Genomic DNA, 21429 nt, shown 5'->3' with positions numbered 1-21429 from the left:
TTATTCCAGTTTGGCGAATTCAATATTTTAGCGAATATAGATAATACAAAATGAAATTGGGTGCTTTATGAATAACTTTGAAATAGCAGTGTCAAAAAGTTAATAAATTTCAAAAAATCATATAAATAACTTTATTCTACTACATTTCAAAGTGCCTCCCAACAATGGTGCACGAATGTAAAAATATCAAAATATCAGAAAAAGTGAACAAATCTATCGGGGGTTTTGCTTGTTTCCTATCTCTATGTTCCATTTTACAAAAATAATGTGCCAGAGATCAACTAACAAAAAGGAATAAGCTAAAAATCCGTTACTTAGTTTCTTTTGTGTCGCACTGCTATTTCAAAGTTTACAGCTGTACATATTTGCAAATTTGATAAACGTCTTTTCAATCGATTGATCTTAAAATAACGAAGCTTCTGCAGAACATTTTGGACCATTTTTGCACGTCTCACACTTACTCTTGAGGTCGTCGATGACTTTTTGGTTTGAATCTGCAAATCCTTGAATGCCAAACTATTCTGCTAGGACTGTGTGTAAGTCAACAGATTATAATTCGACCACATCCTGCAGCGTAATAGATATAATTATGATAACCTTTATCGAAAAAACGGACATATTCTTACTGCGTATAGTTTGTGGCCATAAACGATCAACTTGCATCATACGAAATTACTTTCTGTCAAATCAAAATTAGGTATTTTGCGAAATGTTGTTAAGGATATGCTAATCCTTCGTTTTTATGGCATACAGGCAGCAAATTGCAAGAGTTTATTTATTGCTTAAATTAACCAAGAAGTGCAGAATTACATACATCCTATTCCTCTAGTCACAATTTTGAAATAAACACCTTACAGAATTATAGGCGCATCTCAAGTTGTTCGTTAAAGGAAGTCGACTAAGCTTTTCCGGTAAAACAGATTTCCAAATTGAAGACACAATTGGTAAATATGAGCAGGATTTCTTTTATTCGAATTTTCCCAATGTATCCGATAATATACGTACATAATTATATGGTTAATTTGTCGAATTTGTTGCCATATTACACTTGTTTTAAACCATTTTGTTTCAAACCCATATTTGTAATATTATTTTAACCTGAACTGTATATTTGTTTGCAGCTATTGAATGTTGAAAATATTTAATTTTTAACTAATAATATACTCGTAATCAGTTCTGTTCATTATCAGTCTGGCAAAGACAGTACAATGACAGCTACATGTCGGAAGAGGAATGCAAATATACCTTGATTTTTTTTTATGTTTTTTCCTTTGTTTTTGTCTGACAACAAGTTAAAAATAAGCCTTATTGTGAATAATATTTTATATAAGCTTTTGCAATTTAAACGTTTTTAAATAACAGCTATATGTACATAGTATATATTCTATATATAATATAAATATAAATACAGACATATATATATATATATATACTTGTGTATATTCAGGACTACAAATCTCTAAGCACAAGATTTTGAATTTGAATTATAAACTGAAGTTCGATTTGTGGAACAGTTTTGAACAGAGCCATCAATATTGTGATTTAACTGAATTACCATTATGAATTCTTTCCTAATCCATTTATGTTAATTCCAAAACAAAAAGTTACACTTGAGTTGATTCCTTACTTCAATATTTGTATCATACATTGATATAAATGAATAGAACCAAAATGTACAATTAAATTCTTTTTTTGAACCAATCTTCACGATATATAATTTTGACGCTTCGGCTTTTAATATGGTACACCGAGGATCGGTTTAGAACCGATTTGCAGCCCTGCTATATGTATATATTTATATATATACATACCCAGATATATAGCTGTTATTTAGATCATTATTGTTATAAAAAACTAGCTTTACTTTCAATTGCGTCAAATGTTGGTATGTTAATATTCATATTTTTTGTTTTTTTTGTCATTTGTACATACGCCAATTACTTCTAAGATGTAGTTGAACGAATCGTCATTAAGAACGCACATTTTTAGTTTTTGTACGGTACTTACATTAATTTGTTTTTAATTTAACTATATATTTTGTTGAAATTTTAATATTAATTATTTTTATTATTTATTAGAAAGGAGTGCTAAAATAAAGCCCCTTATCGGGAGCCACTTGTAACCTCTATAAAAATCGAGGTGGCCCGGAATTCAGCGCACCTGATGGGGGATGCGGGTGCTGCGGAGGAGCAGGCGAGTGCAGCCCCTGTCGTAGAATATCAAATGGCGAGTTGGAGCGCTGCTGCATGATGTGGTGATGGTAGTTGTTTTGCGGCAATTGATGCTGTGCAGAATGAATATTATTAATATTTTGAATTTTGAAAATACATAATTAATGATTAACCACAGTATATATTGGTTGACGAATCTACAAAAATTGCACAGATATAATTGCAATTTATCAGTTTAGTCGTTAAATAAGAACAATCACATACAGCATTATGCTTAGTAAACTGTTTTACTGATGCGTACAACCGATATATAATGTATATAGCACACTTTATAAGTACTCACTTGCAAATTACGCAAAGATATCACACCAGCAGCGGCAGCACTATTGATTATGTGAGGACTTGGGCCATCTCCTAGATCAAGTTGCAAACTTTCGGACATATCACTGTTGCTGCTACCAATGAGACGATTGGGATGATTACTCACGCAACCAGAGCCAGATCCTCCACCAGCGGAGAGATGCAGCTGGCCCAGTGATGCTGTTGCCATTGCCACATCTGGCATCATATCAGAGAGATGCCCATTGCCATTACCGCCGCCTGTGTCAACCAATCCACTCGAACTGTTTTCAGCTATTCGATCCAAATTCAAAGCATTACCGCCATGCGGAAATCGAAAATCTCCTTCGGTTATCAATGCTGGCAATTCATTGCGATGATGCATTGCTGATGCCGATAAGCGAGCGTAACTCGATTGCAGTCGTCCAGCACTTGAGTTGTTTGCCAATAGAGTTGCAACACCAAGTAAGCTACTTGATTGCTGCTGATGACGTGGGAAAGTCAAATTTCGACTATAGCACTGTTCTGTGCCGCACACAGAAGATGCTGCTGATGATGATGCCATCGATGATGTTGTCGTCGACAAAAATGAAGCGCCAACGGCTGTTGCCGTATGGCGAGCAGCTGAATCTGTAACTGCTGGCGACGGTGGTGGACTTTGGTCGTCATGATCTTCTAATAGGCATTCCTCTGTTTGATGAGTGGTCGAAGCAACATCGTTGCATTCTTCTCGACTGGTGTTATCTCCCTTATTGGTTAACATGGAGTTTTCCAATAGATCGGACACCTCGTCTGGCAAATTAAACTCTCTGACAACGCGCAAGCGAATTTGCCGATCAATTTCATGACGCGATGAGAGGGGCAACAATAATGCTCTTTGACACATTGGCGACTGTCGAAGCTTATGCTCACGCTTGCGCATTGCTGAAATCGTTAGACTATCTGGTGGTGGTAAAGCGGTTGGATCAACTTTATCCGGTCCATCGTTGCCGATACCAGCAGCAAAGCCACCGCTATGCGTGGACGCGGCGTTCATACGCGACACCATATAGAGCGTATCGGGTATATCGGGGAAATGTCGTGATCGACGCATGCGCTGAAGTTCAACTTGATGATGCGAGGTGGCCATGCGATCCTCGAGCAGGGCCTTCACCTCCTCAAAATACGGCATAAAGAGCCGCGGGCGCACAAAGAGTCCTTGATTCTTGCCACCGCGAATCCATGCATTAACCCGCAAGTTTTCACGTTCATCGCTGATCATATGCGATGGTGGTGTGCTAACAAGACCACGACGAATCGCTTGACATAGGACCTCACTGTTTGGCGGCAACACGTGATCCATTCGCACCAATGGCAGCAATTCGGATAGAATTTCACGCAACTCAATGTCACTGAGATCACGTCGCTTAACGCCTTTCCTAGAGACCGAGTGCGCTGTGTGTGATAAGAGATTTGGCTCGCGATCCTCCATGCGCCGAATAAGCTCCTGTTCACCCCACTTGAGCACAGCTTGTAGAATCTCCAATTCGGAGGCTTGCAAAAAGTTACTTTGCAGAATGTGCACAAGTTGCCCCTTGTCCAATTGACAAAGCACTGGTGAAGCGCTGACGGCAGCAAACTCTTCCCGCAAGTATTGACAGGCCTGGCGAAATACCCAAGCGGAGCCATGAGGTTGACATCCCCACTTAAGGACCATTGACAATGTATCCAATGACAACCACTCGAGTATCAAGTCTTCACAGCCTTGCGCCAATATATCGAGCTCCAAAAATCTTCCAATTTGATACAACTCCATTGCTTCTTCCAGCGTTGTCGGCCGCACCCGTCCCGTATTCGTTAGGGCGTGCACCTCACCAAGTGAGCCGAGGGAACCAACCGAATTCCCAGTGCCACCACCGCCACGCAGTATCAGCGTCAAATCGACAGTGTCCAAATAAATGGCTTGAAGTAGAACTCGAGCGTAACGCTTCGGTATAACAGATTCATCGAGAACTATGCGTGTGGGCACATGAGTCGATCGCTCTATGTACTCATCAATGTTACGCGTTCGGCGGGCAATCAGATTACGAAAGAACGGTGAGCGGGCACTTAAGATGGCCTTGTGACATGGCAGCTCCAGCTTCGGTCGAAATCCGTACTCGGAGGTACCAGCGTCCTGACGCAAGCAGCTATCATTGGAACCATCCGCTGTGAACACAAGTGCAGCATCCGCATAATCTCCGGTTTCCAGCAAATAACGTAGATCATGTTCTAGGGGATTGGGTGTGCCGAAGTCATCGCCCAGTTGACGCAGCAAATTGATATTAATCGTTGGATCATGTGGACAAAGATCACCGGTATACAAGTAACGCAACAATGATGAGAAGATCTGCACATCGATTGGTGATGATGACAACTCCAGACAAATGCGTGCTCCAAATCCCGGACAGCCCGAAAGCAAATCGCGAAAATAAGTGCAACGCGATGATAATATGGAACGATGCACGGGAAATATTGAACCACGAAATACGAGATCACAATCTGTACACAAATTTAAATCATATAATGCTGCCAAATCTTGTTTGTATGTTGTAGCCGGGGGTCGTGCCAATTCCGCTTGTACCTAAAAAAAATATATATACATATATTATATACTCAAATATTTAATAATCATCTTAATAACTTCATTAAATTCAATTAAGTAGATTATATGATATTATGTAGAAAAACTTGTTTATTTTATCTAATGTAAATGTATGTATAGAAAAAGTCGACTCAAAAAAAGAATTAATTGAAAAGAACAAAAAATATATTGCACTTTATGTCGGACAAGTATTGCTAAATTCTGACCTACAATCCATGTACTTTTTATGATAGTAGCAGATAATCTATCTAAACCTAGTCCAATGTGGTTGCTCAATTTCTTAATAGTCATTTTGTTTAGATCATTACTTACGGATAAATCTCTAAGAGCCGACAATGCTTCAAACTCCTCGCAGAGTGCTGCCAATTCAAGGGGGGTCCAGTCACAGACAAAGTCGCGTAGAACACGTGCGTGATCGCAGGCTTTGGATGAACGTCGACGTCGAATGAATTTCCTTTTTAACGTGGCAAATCCAGTAACTCGCTTTCGCCTTTGGTCTCGATGATGATAGTGAATGCCGCTATATGCCACACTTGTCCCAGGTCCTCCACCAGAGCCCGATGAGCCCATTCTTGTGGTCGTAAGGGACTGAAGGACTGATACGTTTCCGCTGCCATTTTCACTATTCGCACCTGCATTGTCAGCAGGTGTGGCCATGGGATAACCACCGCTGGAAGTATTTGCTCCCATTTGCTTCAGTTCCAATCAAACTGCTTCCAGGTTAGCAAACGTATTTAATATCCGTGCTTTTTATTTGATTTTGTTGTATTTAGAGCAACATTATTTGCAACATATGTGGTTTTCTCTTCATGTTATCATCTTTTAATTCATGAGTAGTTTCTAAAATTAGAAATTTATATTTGTGAATATTGGTTAAAAACGGTTAAAAAAGTAAAGCTACAAAATTATACAGAATACAAATTATTCAACTTATTTATTTTAATAGTTCGACCACTATTGTTAGCATTAAAACATCGAATGTTGGACTCTTCAAATCCTTTTAAGCTGTACATCCCACAATTCAGGCTCAAGGCCTGATATATAAAGACCAACATGGGAAAACGGTCGAAATAAAGGGACTATTAGAATCATTTAAAGAATTTTCAACAATGCATCGTTAACCAAATACAACCAGTTTTTGATAACTGATCTAAATTTCAATATCGTTACTATTTTCTACGTCAAAATTGATCTCTAGATAATACAATTATAACAATCTGTGTCTACATTAATAGTTACCAAGGCTGAGTCTAGGTTTTCACAGAGGAGGACGGACATGAATGTTGTTTATAATTTATTAAACATTATGCCATACGTGATACCAACCTCATAGAAAATAAATGTCTACGCAACAAAACCATTTACAAGATAGCACTTTTTGTTTAGCTTTTGCATTGCAGTGGTTAAGTTGCAATTAAGTAGATTTGTCCACTGCTGTTATTTTTTGGAAACATATATGGTATAATTATAAAACAATCTTGTAAAATCACTTAAACATTTATAGTTTTAATTAAATTTTACTTAGAATTGCTGGGAAAAATATCCTTCTTTATGGAATATCGAAAAGTTGCATACCATATTTATCATTTACTTTGTGTGCATTAAATGAATGGAAAAGCGACCACAATACAGAAAATATGTACATATATGTATGTTAGTATGTGTGAACATTCATGTCAATAGGTTTGTATGCATTAGAAAATAAAAGAGATGCACACATACATACATACGTGTTCGCTTATATACATGCGTACATATATCCTTGATACACATACATTTGCATTTAGATGTATGCGCATACACGCATATGTATGTATGGATGTGGGTTCCATCTCAATGCATTTTTGCTACCAAAAATGAAAATATCACGCACTATGTAGTATTTTTTTTCAAGTCCTTCAAGATTTAAAGGTACACACATTTCACACACATACATATGTATATGAATATATAAATATATTTATATAGGTCTATTTACATACATACATACACACACACACTCGCGCATACACACACACAATGTGTTTATGGACAGCCAAATCAATGTACATACATATGCGCTTATGAAATCCCAACAAGACATTCACAAAACCAATTCAGAAAAATGCAAACTCTCATGAAATGGAATGATTTTTACTTACACCTTCAACTATATGTATACATGTATCTAAATTTCAGCTGCAAACATCCTACACGAATTTCAGCCGCCTACAACATATTGTTATCCTCTATACAGAGCCAATAAACACTTTTCGCACAGCAGTTTGGATCACTTTAAGTTGCACTGCACTAGCATAAAAAAAAACAGTACATTTGTATAATTGATTTTCAAAATGTATCCCATTATGATGTGGACACCACACTATTCACATTATTCAATTGTTTATTTTATATTCATTTTCATTTATGTCGCGCACAGTGTAATTTTCACAAATTTGGGGTGCAGGCCAAGAATACAAAAATACATCGATTGTATCACCTGATTAATATCGTTTACAGCGCATTCAATACTTCATTACCTATCGATGTATTCGATAGACCATTGAATGAATTGGTTGCTTACGGTGTTGCTCATCAGAGGCTTCGACTTATAATTAATGGCGTCAAAAATAACATTAAATCGACGTCGAAATTATAATAATAGCAAATTAAAAAAAGACAGGAAACTAAATAATATTATAAAAATTATTTTTAAAATATATTTTTTGTATCAATAGAAATAAAAACACAATGGCCAAATATTAAACCAAAATTGAACAGAATTTCAAGCAATTATAAAACATAACTTAATAATAAATCTGCTTGGTCGGATTTGCTGGACCAAATACAGCAATTGAAGTCATAGTTGATCATACCGAAAAATTATTTTTGTTTTTGAAAAATTAATCAAGTAAGACGAATTACCCATAAAAGTTAATTTTTAATTAAAAAAATATATCTTTTGAATTTTGATGTAGCATTTAGAGATTAGAATTTTGTCTGCAATACAATACAATATTTGAATGTTATCAAACTTAAAATTTTTTGTTTAAGTTAAAAAAACAGATTTTTAAATCAATATCATATTTGTACAGTACTGATTTAAAATGTATTTATATAAATTGTATGTGGCTTAAAAGTATAACGAATATAAAAGTCTGGATAAATTACGATGTTTTTAAATTAATTAAATTAAAAAATTAAATTTAAAAAAAAACATCACCGAATATGAATTTTAATAGGCCAAATAAAATCGATTATCGATACAATATCGGAGCTACGTTTATTTATTTACACATTTCTTGTTTAATGTTTTGAATGACAACACGTTTGATTATACTTAATAGCCTCTGACAATGTCTGCTTGTAGGAATTAAACACAAATAATCTGTTTATTAAAATAGCAAATATCTTAATTCCTGAACTATTTAAAACTAGGCAAGAGGCAACTACATCGTACATCAACATAATTTTTCAAAAAGATCATGACTTTGAGGAACTCTAAATTAGTATAAATATTTTGATATTTGAAAATTCTGGAGATTTTAATGAAGTGCGTTTTAAAGAACATATGTATATCTTTCATGTTGGCATATATGTTTCATGGTGGCTTATGCGGCAACTGCACAATTGAAAAGAATCTTCGATTGGCACATACAAATATAAAGAATAAATGACAACAAGTGCACAGATCTCATTTCGAAAAAAATACGTCGACAGGCTTAATAAGATAAGCATCCATGATAAATCAAAAGTTCATGAACCCAGTACATCATCCAGATTTGCTGGACATTTTGCCTGAATACACGACCATAACGACAGCCAAGAAAAATTATGCATAAGTAGGATACACAACTTGTTTTAGATGGTTCATAAAATTTCCAATATGCTTAGTCTATCAAATATGGCAGTAATATGATTATGGCTTTGGGTTCAAAGCGAGAAAAAGAAATAAAAACTTTACACAAGTTAAACAATTATTTGTCCACTGTTCGTTTAAATTATTATTTATTGATGGGTAGAGTGAACCAAATTGCCCTTTGATATATAAGCAGCAATTGTTATTAATGTGTTTTTCCTTTTTACCACATTTAAATATGTTTATCTTCCTCCAGCTCAACAAATTTAAATATAAAAGTATATTTTTTATCTAGGCACTAATGTATTTGTTTTTTTTTTTTTTTAGTTGTGTGTATGCGGGAAACGCTTTTCGTTTATGCTAGTAGAAGCACCATGTCAGATGTTCATTTAATTTTTACTAGCACTTTCTGCTAAGCTGCGTTGATATTGCTCTTTGGTCACCATGATTCCATCCATTTCAATGAAGCGTGTGTGCATTCCCGATGCAATAAAGCGTTTGCTTGCTGCGATGTCCAAGCGTGGTGCTGTTAAGGAATCATTTATTTCCTTTTCACGTGCTAACATTTCTTTGGCTCGACGCAAATCATGTAAAATGTAGTGCTACGGATAAAAATTAGGCTGAGTCAATATTTATGTACAATACAAACAATGGCTCATGTGTCTTACATTGGACAAATCGGTTCCATTGAGTTTTAAATTCATCCAAAACAACGTGCTATTTACATAGGCCAAGTATGTGTCCAGTTTAATTTTATCGTCTGTATTTAAGCCTGACAAGCTATGCGTAATTGCATAATTTAGATCCTTTTCCACCATGTCTAAGTTTGCTGCAAATTTGTTTATTTCCTCAAACATTTGTTTGTTTTCCACAGTTCGTTCATTAGTGGAAGCCGTCGAGCTATTTTTTCGTTTTTTGGAACCCTTTACTTCGGCCATCACGTGTTTTTGAGGGTATGTTCGAGTTATTAGGAATAGTCAGAAAGCAATGACGATTTTGTAGTTAGAATTTAAACAATTTAAGCAATACAATAATTGCATAGAAACACATTGACCGCGTTTGGGATAGAGCTGTCAAACTTTATAGAGTAATATCGATAATATATGATGGTGACATCTGATCAATATTATTATCGATATATTAAATACATCGCATATTATGTGTTGACGTTGTTATTTCGATTCATAAAATATTCGATTATCAACAGCGTCTGCATTGATTGTTTTTAAATGTTCAGAAATTTTAAAATATATATTCTTGTTCTTCAGTTAATTTATATTGTTATATCATTAATTATCCATAGAATTTCTTACTTATTACTAATAAGTTGGTATCTATTTAAGTTGTTATATTTTTGAAATATTATTACTGATGAATGCTTCAAGTAAATAATTCGATTAAAATAAATTTAATATAGATTGGAAATTTGAGTGATAGAAATAATTCGAACAAAGAAATAAATATAAATAATTATTCTTGGCTGTAGTTTCAGCAAATGTGTTCTTTAAATGTATATTGGTTTTTTTTCTAATACTACTACTTTTCAAAATTTTTTATGTTGTCAATATTTCTTAACAAAATTAGAATTATATTCCAAATTTACAAATAATTTACAATGTCTTATATTATAAACTATCAAAATTGGGAGAGAAACTTAAAAAAGAATTTATATAGAGCGCTATAATCTGAAGTCCCTATTATCGATTTTTTAATGGATGTGGACGTGATATGGTGGAAATACAAAATGATGGATTAAGACTATTCGATAACAATGCAAAAATGACTCAAACGAACAAAATAGGCAAAACGAAGGAACTAAATGACCTCGTTCAAGTTGGTGACTCGATGTTCAATTGAACTTATTTCGAACAATTCGACACAACTAATATGGACAGTTCTAACCCCTAAGTAAACCGTAAAATATATTGTTAACAGAATATATTTTTGATTCGCGAATATCAATTATTCAATATATGTATATAATAAAATTCCGCTATAATATTGGTAGCAATTGTCGCGATTTGCCTTTAATTTTAATTTGTATGTGCTATGGGCTATCGGTCTAATAATAATACGCAACTCAACACTAATCAAATAAAACAAATATAGTCGGTTTGACATATATATTAAATTCTTTGATAGAATGTGTGTACATAAAGGTGAACACAGACATACATATTTGTTACTTGTATTTACAAGCAATACAGGTCCCATTACGGATTAACCTGCACACATACAAACATATGTATGCTTGTACAAATCTATATTTTTATGCATGTATGTATGTACAAACATAAGTAAATGTGTTGTGTATATTTGTATGCTACATGTGTAAATATATATGTACTAATAAACATATGTACTTACATATACTTACATATGTAGTTTGAATATCTGAAAAGTTCATTTTTTGAAATCAATTTAATTGCAGATTACAACAACATTGATTTGCCTTAATAAATATAACTTAGCAAACGTGAATTCGGTCAGCCAGCGATATTCAAGCCATAAAAGAGCAACACTTGATGCGGTTAATGACACATATGAACAATAGACATATAAAGATTTCATTAATTTGGTGAACACCATGGATACCACAAGTACCACAGGTCGGAGGCGAAACAATATCTGTGCTAATGCCGAGGATAATGCGCTCGACCAAATTACAAAGGAGGTAATTTCCGTTTCGACTCTAACCACTTACACTTGATTTTTTATCCCAATAGCGAAGGGGTTTGATGAATGACTTATCCATATGTTTGATTTTCGGATCGTGGTACGGACTGATCATGATTTGATGATGAGTCAACATTTGCAAGCAAAACTTGACGCCGATCATTAGTATATAGTTATTTTGAGATAGTCATGTTGCCTAAATTTATTTCCTGACACTACGTTTTGAATCCGTTCTACCGGTAAAGGGCTGAACCTTATAGAATCTGATTATCTATTAAAAAATTAAAAAATAATTTATACAGCTTCGATCATTATTAACATAGATAAACAATTTTGCTGTGTTCCTGATTAGTGATTTTATAATATTTACGAATTTCTATTATTTCAAAGAAGAAATATCTATTGAAAGACAGACCAAATTTAAATAGTTTTTTTTCTTCTCAAATTGAAACTGATTTTGTCATGACTATAAACGGATTCGAATGTCAACGAGTTATTCAAGAAACACTTTATTATTATATCATTTTGGATTAACTAAATTGGAGTTTAACTGATCTTTTATGCTTGAATTATTGAAAACTATATGGATTACACATCTGTTGTTGGCGCCTAACTAATAATATAACTTATTCTTATACCTTTTTGCACAGGCTGAGGCGCGTCTGGCAGCTCGTCGTCAAGCACGCGTAGAAGCTCGAGAAATACGCATGCGTGAGTTGGAGCGGCAACAAAAGGAACAAGAGCACAATGCCGATCGTGCCTTTGATATGCAAAATATCAGTGGCAGCGTCATTCACGATATACCTCGTCTTCTAAACTTAACACGTGCAGCAGCTTCGCGACGAAGTAGTGAGGATTCATTGGAAGAGGAAGGCCGCAGCGTTCGTGACATCAAACATGAACTTAAAGTAGGTACCTAATATTTCCGCATAGTATAATGATATTATTATAGTTTATAAACTCAATAATTAATATATATGTCATTATTGAAAGCCAGAGAGCAGCTGTAAAAAAGAATATTAAGTAATTATCCCTTCTAACAAGTAGTTCTTTTTTCTATACTGTGGATTGTTATTCAAATTTAAGAAAGAGGAAAGGAATATTACGTTTAAAAGAATAAGAATGTTTAATATTACCCTAATATCCATATCAAAAGTCAAGTTGATAAACTAAGTCAGCATACCGAACCTAATCTTGTTGTTAAAACCATATTTTTTATTTAAGGCAGTGATAAACTCCTGAAAAATTTGAGTATGGACAACTTATTAAGGACACAGCTTTGTTGAGGGCACCACATGATCAGTTGTTTTGGCCACTTCAGTTTTTTTTTTATTCATTTGCGAACTGAAGCTGTCAGAGTAATCTTTTAGCAATATTTCGGTGCTAAGTCGTACTTACGTATGTGCTTTGTAGTATTTTAATTATAATACAATAGTTATGTGTAGTAATTTGGAATTGTTGTTTTTATGTCATACATAATTTTTTTTGTATTATTCGCACTTTTAAAGGAAAAATGCTGGGCGTCTCACAGTTGATAACATGGACTGTGGCCTTTCTGTCCTGTTTTATGAGATCGGGCAGATTGATGTCCTGTCCTTAATATTCGGAAGAGGAGAATTGGAGAGTAATTGGTGGTTTGGCTGTAAGATATTTTCTTTTGTTATGTAAGATATTTCTACACGGCATCGTCCAAAAGTTCTTCTTCAGATAATTGTCTGGGTGGAATGTTAATCGTTATGCCAAAGGGTTAGCAATGAGATAAAGGTCAGCGCTGACACAATCTCTTGAATTGAATTATAGTCTAGAAGTATACTATTTATGAATTGTAATGAATTAAATTTAAATTGATTGCATTTTTACTATATCTTTCTTGTTGGTGTTATTTATAAATGTTGTTTGTTTTGCAGGAAGTCGAAGAGCGCTTTCGGAAGGCAATGATAACAAATGCTCAATTGGACAATGATCGCTCATCTCAAACATATGAGGTTAAACTACTGAAGGATAAAAGAGAAACGATGCAGGAGTCTGTTGCCCAACTACAACGCGAGCTTAAAAATAAATTGCGAGATTGTAATGCGCTTAAACGAAATTTGGACCGAACAACACTTGAATTGAGTTTGGTCCAAGGCCAACTAAGCGAACGAGATACGTTAATAGCAGAGCATGGTCTTGTTATTGTTGCCATTGAGAATACGGACGGCAGTGATGCCAAGAGGGCGTTAGTTAGTGTTGAAAACGCAAATATTTTGGCTACCGTTCAGGGATCAATTGGTGAGTACAATAGAATGTTAATAAAATGATCATTGGATTTTTGCAAAGAACATAAATGCATATATCGAATAATTGAATTTTTTTCACTGTCTATTTCATTTATTAAAATGAATTTTGTATAATCGAAGTGTGATTTAATTTTTAATTGAATACTTTCAGATGTAAGACTTAAAAAGTTTGCAGAGGAAAAGCAGCTGCTTTCAACGCAAGTACAAGTACTGCATGAACAGTTAGATGCTTATAAAAGTGAAGGAAGATCCGGTCGCTGTGGTTCGTTAAATAACTCATTGGGCTATGACGATGATTATGATGTTCAAAGTATGTATCAAATCGATTTGTTTACGTATATTTTGGAATTAATATTTTTGTGTAATTCACAGGAGAAGCAAATAAAGTCATATCAGATTATAAATATAAACTGCAAAAAGCTGAGCAGGAAATTGCTAATCTGCAAGCAAGTTTGTCACGTTCGGAGTCGCAGGTCATCCGCTACAAAAGTACAGCCGAAGCAGCGGAGAAAGTTGAAGCAGAATTAAAAGTGGAACGACGAAAACTGCAAAGAGAGGTGTATTAATACTGATGAAATTAAGTATACTATATAAGCAGTAGAATATCAATCTTCATAGCTCATTTTACCCTATTTTATTCTTACCATAGCTTGCAATTTATAACTGCAACTTGAATTCATTATCAGCAAATTTTTAGCTTGTGAATCATTTTCGTTTATTTTCATTTCGAAGTTCGCTGATTAGTCCGTTGGCTGATAACAAGTCCAAATGTGTGGATATAGATACATACACGCAAATATCTGAACCCATTCTTCGTCAGCGAAAACCTCAAAACACGACAAAGAAAGAGAAAATAATACAGAGTTGGAGAAACTAAAGAGAGATAAAAAAAAAATTGATGTCTCTTTCTTTTTAGATATAGAAGGATAAGAGTGAGATGGAAAGACGCGAAAGACATAAAAGAAACATCCTATGTTCGCAACATGAATAAGAAATATTTTTGTTAGTTGGTTTTTATAACAATTAAATTTTGTATGGAAGCTTAAGAGTGACACGAAAAGAAATATTGCAAAAATACAATTTATATTGTTTATGCTAGTTCATAGTTTTAATAAAGAACCTTCATACTCACTTTTCATAATGATTGTAACTGTTGTGGAGGCTTTCTTTAAGCATATTTTCGATATGCATTTATTTGCGTCATTTACATTGCATTAATGCCATTATTTTTTCATTTGTATTGCAGCATCGCGAGATTCTAGAGCGTCTGGAAGAAGCAGAAACTGCAAACAACCATCTTCTGAAGCGGCTCGATAAACTAAAAAATGCAAAAAGTACGATCCTGAAGGATTTATGACCGACGATGACAAAGAACCCAGTAACCGAAGAAAGAACAACGATTCTTCCGTAACAAGCTAAAAGAAAACCTTTGATGTCAGCATAAACCAGAATAATTGCACAAATAATACATTTTTACAACAGTCATGTCCAAAATAATAATCTGAATAGCAAAATATTAAAAATTCACAGAAATAAACTATTATTCAATTTCCATTTATTTATATTGAACACAAGGGCCACGTTGATTAAAAATCTCTGCACATGGTTCTAGTACAAATTACGGGGTAATATTCATAGAAATCAGTATAGTGCATATAATATTATAGCATACAAGTTTGTTAATCGAAAAGGTTCCAATTTTCAACACCAAAATGTTTAGTCACCGCCGAGTTCCGAGTAAGCGATTAAGTATCCTGTGGGAACCAACTGCACCGATTTCTTGCGGAATAGTGTAACTGGAGAACTAACAGGAAGACTGCGTATTGGAAGTATTCAAAGAGTATAATTGGATTCGGTGATACATGTGCAGCCTAGCTTAAATTGAAGCGTATGTGCTTTTTTACCGTTGCTTGAAAACGGGAGTCAAAAATATCACATTTTGTGCAATTCTTTTTCAAAGTTTATTTCGCTCTTTTTCGTTTTCCCTTTCAGCTACGAGCGACAAAACAAATCTTTAAGAGGGGTCGTATAATTTTGGACAGGAGTGTAAATGCTTAAATTTTTAATTCACTTAATTGTGTTTTTTTTACCATGAAAATACTTCAAAGTTATATATTTCAAATTAATTCATATTTATTTAATATTCAACATTTTTAAATTAATGATACTTAAATCAACTTAAACCTTAGTATATATAGTTCAATTAAATTACAGTTTATTTTACCATAAAGGTTTTCAAAAGCACTCTTTTAATATTACATTCATATCATTAATTATAGTTAATAGTAAATCAAAAATCGACTATTACTTTGATGTGAATTTTTTAAACTTAAATATTTTAAATCTATTCATTTTAGTCATATTTAATTTTTATATTTATTATTTTTTTTATTGGTCGCTATCGTTTTTTTTAGATAATAATTTTTGTGTTTCTAAAGTTGACTCCTCAAGTTCAGCAACGAGCTGGCATTAACGTGCCCGTTCCTTTTAAAAATATAACAAATAAAACCAGATATATGTATGTAAATCAAACCATGCTTTTTCCGCAAGGCTAGCGTATAGAAAGAATAAAATCTTCCTGTCCTGATCCTAAACTTCATCTCTTGACGTCACAACCTGGCAAATAATAAAAAACATTCAGCTTCCCTCGCAATTATTATTTTTTTTTTATCAACTGTTCTTAGAGTTGTTCTTAATTTATACAATTCAATGTTGATGACACCCGAAACCCAATGGGTCATTCGGTATGTTAACATTATTGCAACATTGTTGACATCCGCTGGATATGCTGATCCACGTCTGGACTATTTTGCCGACTAAGCGGAATAGCCCAACGGCAGCGATCAAGCCAGCTGCCTTTCGAAATCTGCCGACGATGCAGATTCCGATTTCATTTATTCCATGTACCCATGTACCCTAGAATTTTTGATACTCTGACTAGCGTCCGCCCCTTGTACCATCGAGGGACAATCTGAAGACACAGCCGGCAGCGCAACCAAGTTCGCACAACAAAATACTACAAATTACTTAATTTTAATTTGCACTGCGATGCAAGAATAGTTATAGATAACAATTGTACAAACCAGGCAGTTTCTAGCTGCGGGTTTTCTCTTTTTCTTAAAAGGTAGGGAAGTATGTACCAAAAAAAGGGCAAATAATTTTTTTAAATGAAAATATTATAAATGCCTAAGAATAATAATAAGAAAAACAAAAGAGGAGGTCAAAAGAACTTCCTCAATTTAAAAATTAAGAAATTGAATAAACAATTATATACCTCAAGAACTGAAACAGTTTCCTGGGAAGAAAATGTGGCTCTAAGACAAGAATTAGAGGCCACATATAGAGAATAAGAAGCATACAAAAATAAGAAAGACTTAAAAGAAGTCAGAAAGCCAAAATGCCCAGCAGATTGTAAGGGTGCTTTTGACAATCCTGGCTGCGAATACACATGCAAATACACATGTGGCGAAAATAAAAACTGAAATAATAATAATAATAATAAATTTTAAAATGAAAAAGTTTTCAGTTCAGTTGAATAAATAATTTTTTTTTTGATACTCTGACTAGCATAACGAATGTTAAAAACCAAAATAGAAGCAGTCAGAGAATCAAATATAATACCCCAAAAGGGCCCAGGAATTTATCAGTTAGCAGTTAAAACTAAGTATTCACCCAATAGTAGACGTTAAGACAGTGGATTCCACTGCTGACGTTATCAATAAGGTAGAGCCACAAACAGTGGATTTAGATTTAATTAACATTCTGTTAATTATAATAGCCATTGTAATGTGCGCAAATTGTTTTTTTTAAGCTGTATAAATTGCACAATAAGTGCTTGAAAAAGAAATATATGAGCCTGGCAAATGACCTGGACAAAGTATAAAGAATACAGTGAAAAAAAAGAGAAACAATTTGCATTTAATAAAAAATAATGGGAAAACCCATTAAAAGAAACTTAAAACAAGTCTTATCTAGAGACCCAGAATTAGTAGAAAGAGTTAAATTCCTAGCATCATATAGCCCTACGTATATATGTAATTTCGAACGCATATATATGAGAACATATGATCTAGATTTCTCGCCTTTCATTGGTCTGTCTAATAAAGAAAAGGCACAGCTATTGGCACAAATACCTGGCATAGAAATTATGACGGTATTCAATAGAAATTTTGAGGAAATTAACTACGAGATATTCAAGTACTAAACCTCGTATAGAAACAGCTTGCTAGCCCATATTATGGAATGGTCAGAACTTTCTGAGCGAATCCATAATATAAAAATCAGATTTGAAAAAGCATACAAATGCTTAACGCAGAATAGACAAACTCATAAAGACACAGTAGACAGACATGCAATAACCTTAATCGACTGCTTCAATGAAGCACGAATATTAATATATAATCATAAAGACGTATTAACCGATCAACATTGGTCAGAAACGTCGAGGTTATTGACAAGATTAAGAAATAATCTGCAAAGTATAAAAGAGAAACATAATCTTAATCTAACTGTGCCGTCTATTCTACAAAATTTGAGGCTAGTAGAGAAGAAGATATACAAGTTCAAGAAGATGACTTGGCAAATCTTACTATCCCGGCCATTCTAATGTCCACTGTAGATTCGGATTCTGATACACATTCAAGTGTAATAGAAATCAAAACAATCACAAGGGCACAATCAAATATTGATTTTATTAATACAGCATCCAAGCTTATACCAGTTTTTGATGGTAAAGCTGAAAATTTAACAAGTTTCGTTGATGCTTTACAAATAATACAATCAATAAAAGGCGAGCACGAAGAATTAGCTGTCTCCATTATTAAAACTGAACTAAAACTGCACTGACGTGCATGAGTTTTCAATTGAACTTGAATTCAACAGCTCAAAGATACAACTACTGAATAACTGTGACGTTATACAACATGGCGACCGTGACGTGGGTCTAGCAAGACCAGGACCCCAGGATCTCTATATCCAATAACGAAGACAACTAATAAGACAAACTGGGCTGGCTGAAACAAACTGGCGGAACTGAACAACAATTGTAACTGAGTGAGTACTGGGGTATGAGCTTCACAATCACCAAAAAGGATAAAAGACGCAGTGATTCGCAGACGAATCAGACAGAGAAAGTCTGAGATTTTAAGATTTTTATATAAGTCCGAAATCCCACAACCCTGGGAAACTGCAGTGAAACTAACAAGTGAACTCGAACATTTAGAGTCACTGTTAAAGGTGAAGAGCAACCCCTGTCCCTCAGAAAATACAAACATTCAAATTAACAAAAATACACATCGCCCACAGCCAAAGGAGATACCAAAAAGGAAACCCCAATATCCACCGGACTGCGATACACATTCAAGTGTAATAAAAATCAAAACAATCACAATGGCCCAATCAAATATTGAATTCATTAACACGACATCAAAGCTTATTCCAGTTTTCGATGGTAAAGCCGAAAACTTAACAAGTTTTCTTGATGCGTTAAACATTGTGGACGCAATAAAAGGCGAACACGAACAATTAGCTGTGTCGATGATAAAGACAAAGCTAAAAGGTGTTGCCAGAAATTTAGTCGGGAATGAGACTACAATATCTGAAGTCATCTCCAGACTACAAAACAATGTCAAAGGCGAAACTGTAGCAGCAAAACTGATGAACCTACAGCAGCGCAATAAAACTGCCAATCAATATGTAACAGAGATTGAGCAATGCATATATAACTGACGGGTTAACTTTAGAGTTAGCCAGAAGTTATTCCACCCAGCACGCAGTAAAAGCAATGACTAAGAACTGCACAAATAAGAGCAAATTGCTTTTTTTTACAAATCAAAAATGACGATTTGTTAATTTATATAAATTAACACTCAAAATATTACGAAACTTAAATCATTACGAACTACGAATCCCACAAGTCCAATATGCAGACTCAGCGTCTGACCAACTTCCTGCACCTTCAATATTCCAAGAAGACCCAAAACCAATTTGCCCAACACATCTGCCACATGCCGTTGCAAGGTATTTCAAGAACATCGAGCAATGCACCCACTTCGCCAACCAGAAGCAGCGCTGTCAACGCCGCTGCTGAAACTCACAGCTTTATATTGAGCTAGCTTCAGAATTAGTTTTTAGTCTCTAATTTGATTTAATAAAGAACCGTTCTGAGATAATAATAAAAAGTGAAAAAAACAAAAGTTAACAAAACTATGGTGTGCACATCCGCACACTATAGCAACGTAGGAGTAGCAGACGAGCTACAAAAGAAATCCAAGAAGCTACACTAGCGAATGACGACCAGGCCAACGTTTCAACACCCTGCTCCTGTCGAGCAAAGGGACCTGCCAAGCCTTCAAGAGGCAATAGAGGCAGATCCAGCCACGGGACCAAAGCCTTTGACTATCGAAGAATACAAGGCAAGGACAGCAGCGAGGGGAGCAGCCACCTAAGAAGAAGCGAGGTGGCTGCCGATTAAAACTACTCAGCATAAGAAGACTAAACATCGAGTTGCTGAAGACGGCAACCAACGAGGAAGACCGACAGCGCTACAAGGAGCGCCTTGCAGCCCTCAATCTTCAACTTCGCGGTGCGAAGTAAAATGGCGAGCTGCTTTAAAAGCCATAGCTCCAACCGCCTCAATATAATTAATGTTGCCAATGCGGTTTCCGCTGCAACAAAACAACAATACTAACACGCTAGGGCACATTCTCATTATTAACACATTGTACTCAGTAGTAAACTTAAATAAGTAAAAACATTGTAAACTTGATAATTTGCAACTGATGTGAACTGAGTACAATGATTTCATTCATTATTCAGGGAAATGATATAGAGTTTTAATAGGAACAATACAAAATAATATAATAATTTTCAAATATTCAAGGCATATCTATGTCTTAATCTTTCCATAATGGGAGGCACACAGTCCAAAGCGGACGATAATACCGCAAATGTCGTAAATACAGTAGTCAAATATATTGTAGCATGCGTCTATACATGTGTATATAAGTTAAGGCCAGACATTCTACGAGTTCATGTCCACCACAAAGTCGGTTGCCATGAACCTTTCCCATGCCCAACGACACGTGCGCTGCGTCGGCACTTTTACTCCAACAACACTTGCGCAACTCCACAAGTGCAATGCCCAGACTTTTCCGCCCATCCGTGGGATCGCCGGATCAGCACTTCAAACCAAGGGACACCCGACACCAGCGGCTACAACAACAGCCACAGCGACAACGGCAGCAGCAACGGCGGCTTCTTAGCGTAACATAGATTGTTTAAGTTTTAGTTCTAATCAAACCTTCAATTAAAAAACACTTGCTTTTTTTTAAAAACCAAACTACCCAGTTTGTTAATTTATGTGTACAGCTACTCTTCTGCCGCTGCCAACGGCAGCGCAGTAGCATTCCCATATTATGTACTTAGGCTAAGTCCCCAGAATGATTTTAAATAAAGAACAATTAAGAATCAACCACAGAAGAGCACAGACGTGCTGTCTTGCCT

At 34.9% G+C, this 21429-nt stretch overlaps 3 protein-coding genes across 7 annotated transcripts; 1 reads left to right on the top strand and 2 right to left on the bottom strand.

Annotated features, from left to right (window-relative positions):
• Positions 1–937: 937 nt before the first annotated feature.
• LOC132795775 (BTB/POZ domain-containing protein 7) lies at positions 938–7589 on the bottom strand. The gene is made up of 4 exons (XM_060806657.1): positions 7275–7589; positions 5446–5973; positions 2515–5112; positions 938–2284 (listed from the first exon to the last, which is right to left on the bottom strand). Exons 2-4 carry the CDS (start codon positions 5821–5823, stop codon positions 2126–2128), a joined length of 3135 nt encoding a protein of 1044 aa, XP_060662640.1. The 5' UTR covers positions 5824–5973; positions 7275–7589; the 3' UTR covers positions 938–2125.
• A 1514-nt stretch (positions 7590–9103) lies between these two features.
• On the bottom strand, positions 9104–10070 carry LOC132796778 (uncharacterized). The gene is made up of 2 exons (XM_060808056.1): positions 9640–10070; positions 9104–9573 (listed from the first exon to the last, which is right to left on the bottom strand). The coding sequence occupies exons 1-2, from the start codon at positions 9907–9909 to the stop codon at positions 9361–9363; spliced, it is 483 nt and encodes a 160-aa protein (XP_060664039.1). The 5' UTR covers positions 9910–10070; the 3' UTR covers positions 9104–9360.
• Positions 10071–10788: 718 nt separating this feature from the next.
• Positions 10789–15472, top strand: LOC132796326 (leucine-rich repeat flightless-interacting protein 2). Of its 5 annotated transcripts, none has more exons than XM_060807465.1 (7): positions 10789–10879; positions 11403–11645; positions 12298–12555; positions 13555–13918; positions 14078–14236; positions 14299–14483; positions 15173–15472. In XM_060807465.1, the coding sequence occupies exons 2-7, from the start codon at positions 11559–11561 to the stop codon at positions 15281–15283; spliced, it is 1164 nt and encodes a 387-aa protein (XP_060663448.1). In that variant the 5' UTR covers positions 10789–10879; positions 11403–11558; the 3' UTR covers positions 15284–15472. The 5 variants fall into 5 exon arrangements, with proteins under 5 accessions (XP_060663448.1, XP_060663447.1, XP_060663446.1 ...); XM_060807464.1 differs by having other exon boundaries at positions 10835–11116; XM_060807463.1 differs by having other exon boundaries at positions 10835–11130.
• The last annotated feature ends 5957 nt before the right edge of the window (positions 15473–21429 follow it).

The sequence above is a fragment of the Drosophila nasuta genome, chromosome X, assembly GCF_023558535.2.
Source record: "Drosophila nasuta strain 15112-1781.00 chromosome X, ASM2355853v1, whole genome shotgun sequence".
In the NCBI taxonomy this organism is placed as follows: domain Eukaryota; kingdom Metazoa; phylum Arthropoda; class Insecta; order Diptera; family Drosophilidae; genus Drosophila; species Drosophila nasuta.
Note: the sequence above shows the minus strand (reverse complement) of the source record. Positions and strands in the feature narration are given on the sequence as shown.

Coding starts and splice junctions, on each gene's coding strand:
- LOC132796778 (XM_060808056.1), bottom strand. CDS start 9,909: ATGGCCGAAGTAAAGGGTTCCAAAAAACGAAAAAATAGCTCGACGGCT. Junction 9,574..9,639: donor ATGGAACCGATTTGTCCAAT/GTAAGACACATG, acceptor TTTTATCCGTAG/CACTACATTTTACATGATTT.
- LOC132795775 (XM_060806657.1), bottom strand. CDS start 5,823: ATGGGAGCAAATACTTCCAGCGGTGGTTATCCCATGGCCACACCTGCT. Junction 5,113..5,445: donor CGGCTCTTAGAGATTTATCC/GTAAGTAATGAT, acceptor TATTTTTTTTAG/GTACAAGCGGAATTGGCACG. Junction 2,285..2,514: donor TATCTTTGCGTAATTTGCAA/GTGAGTACTTAT, acceptor CATTCTGCACAG/CATCAATTGCCGCAAAACAA.
- LOC132796326 (XM_060807465.1), top strand. CDS start 11,559: ATGGATACCACAAGTACCACAGGTCGGAGGCGAAACAATATCTGTGCT. Junction 11,646..12,297: donor TCGACCAAATTACAAAGGAG/GTAATTTCCGTT, acceptor CTTTTTGCACAG/GCTGAGGCGCGTCTGGCAGC. Junction 13,919..14,077: donor TACCGTTCAGGGATCAATTG/GTGAGTACAATA, acceptor GAATACTTTCAG/ATGTAAGACTTAAAAAGTTT.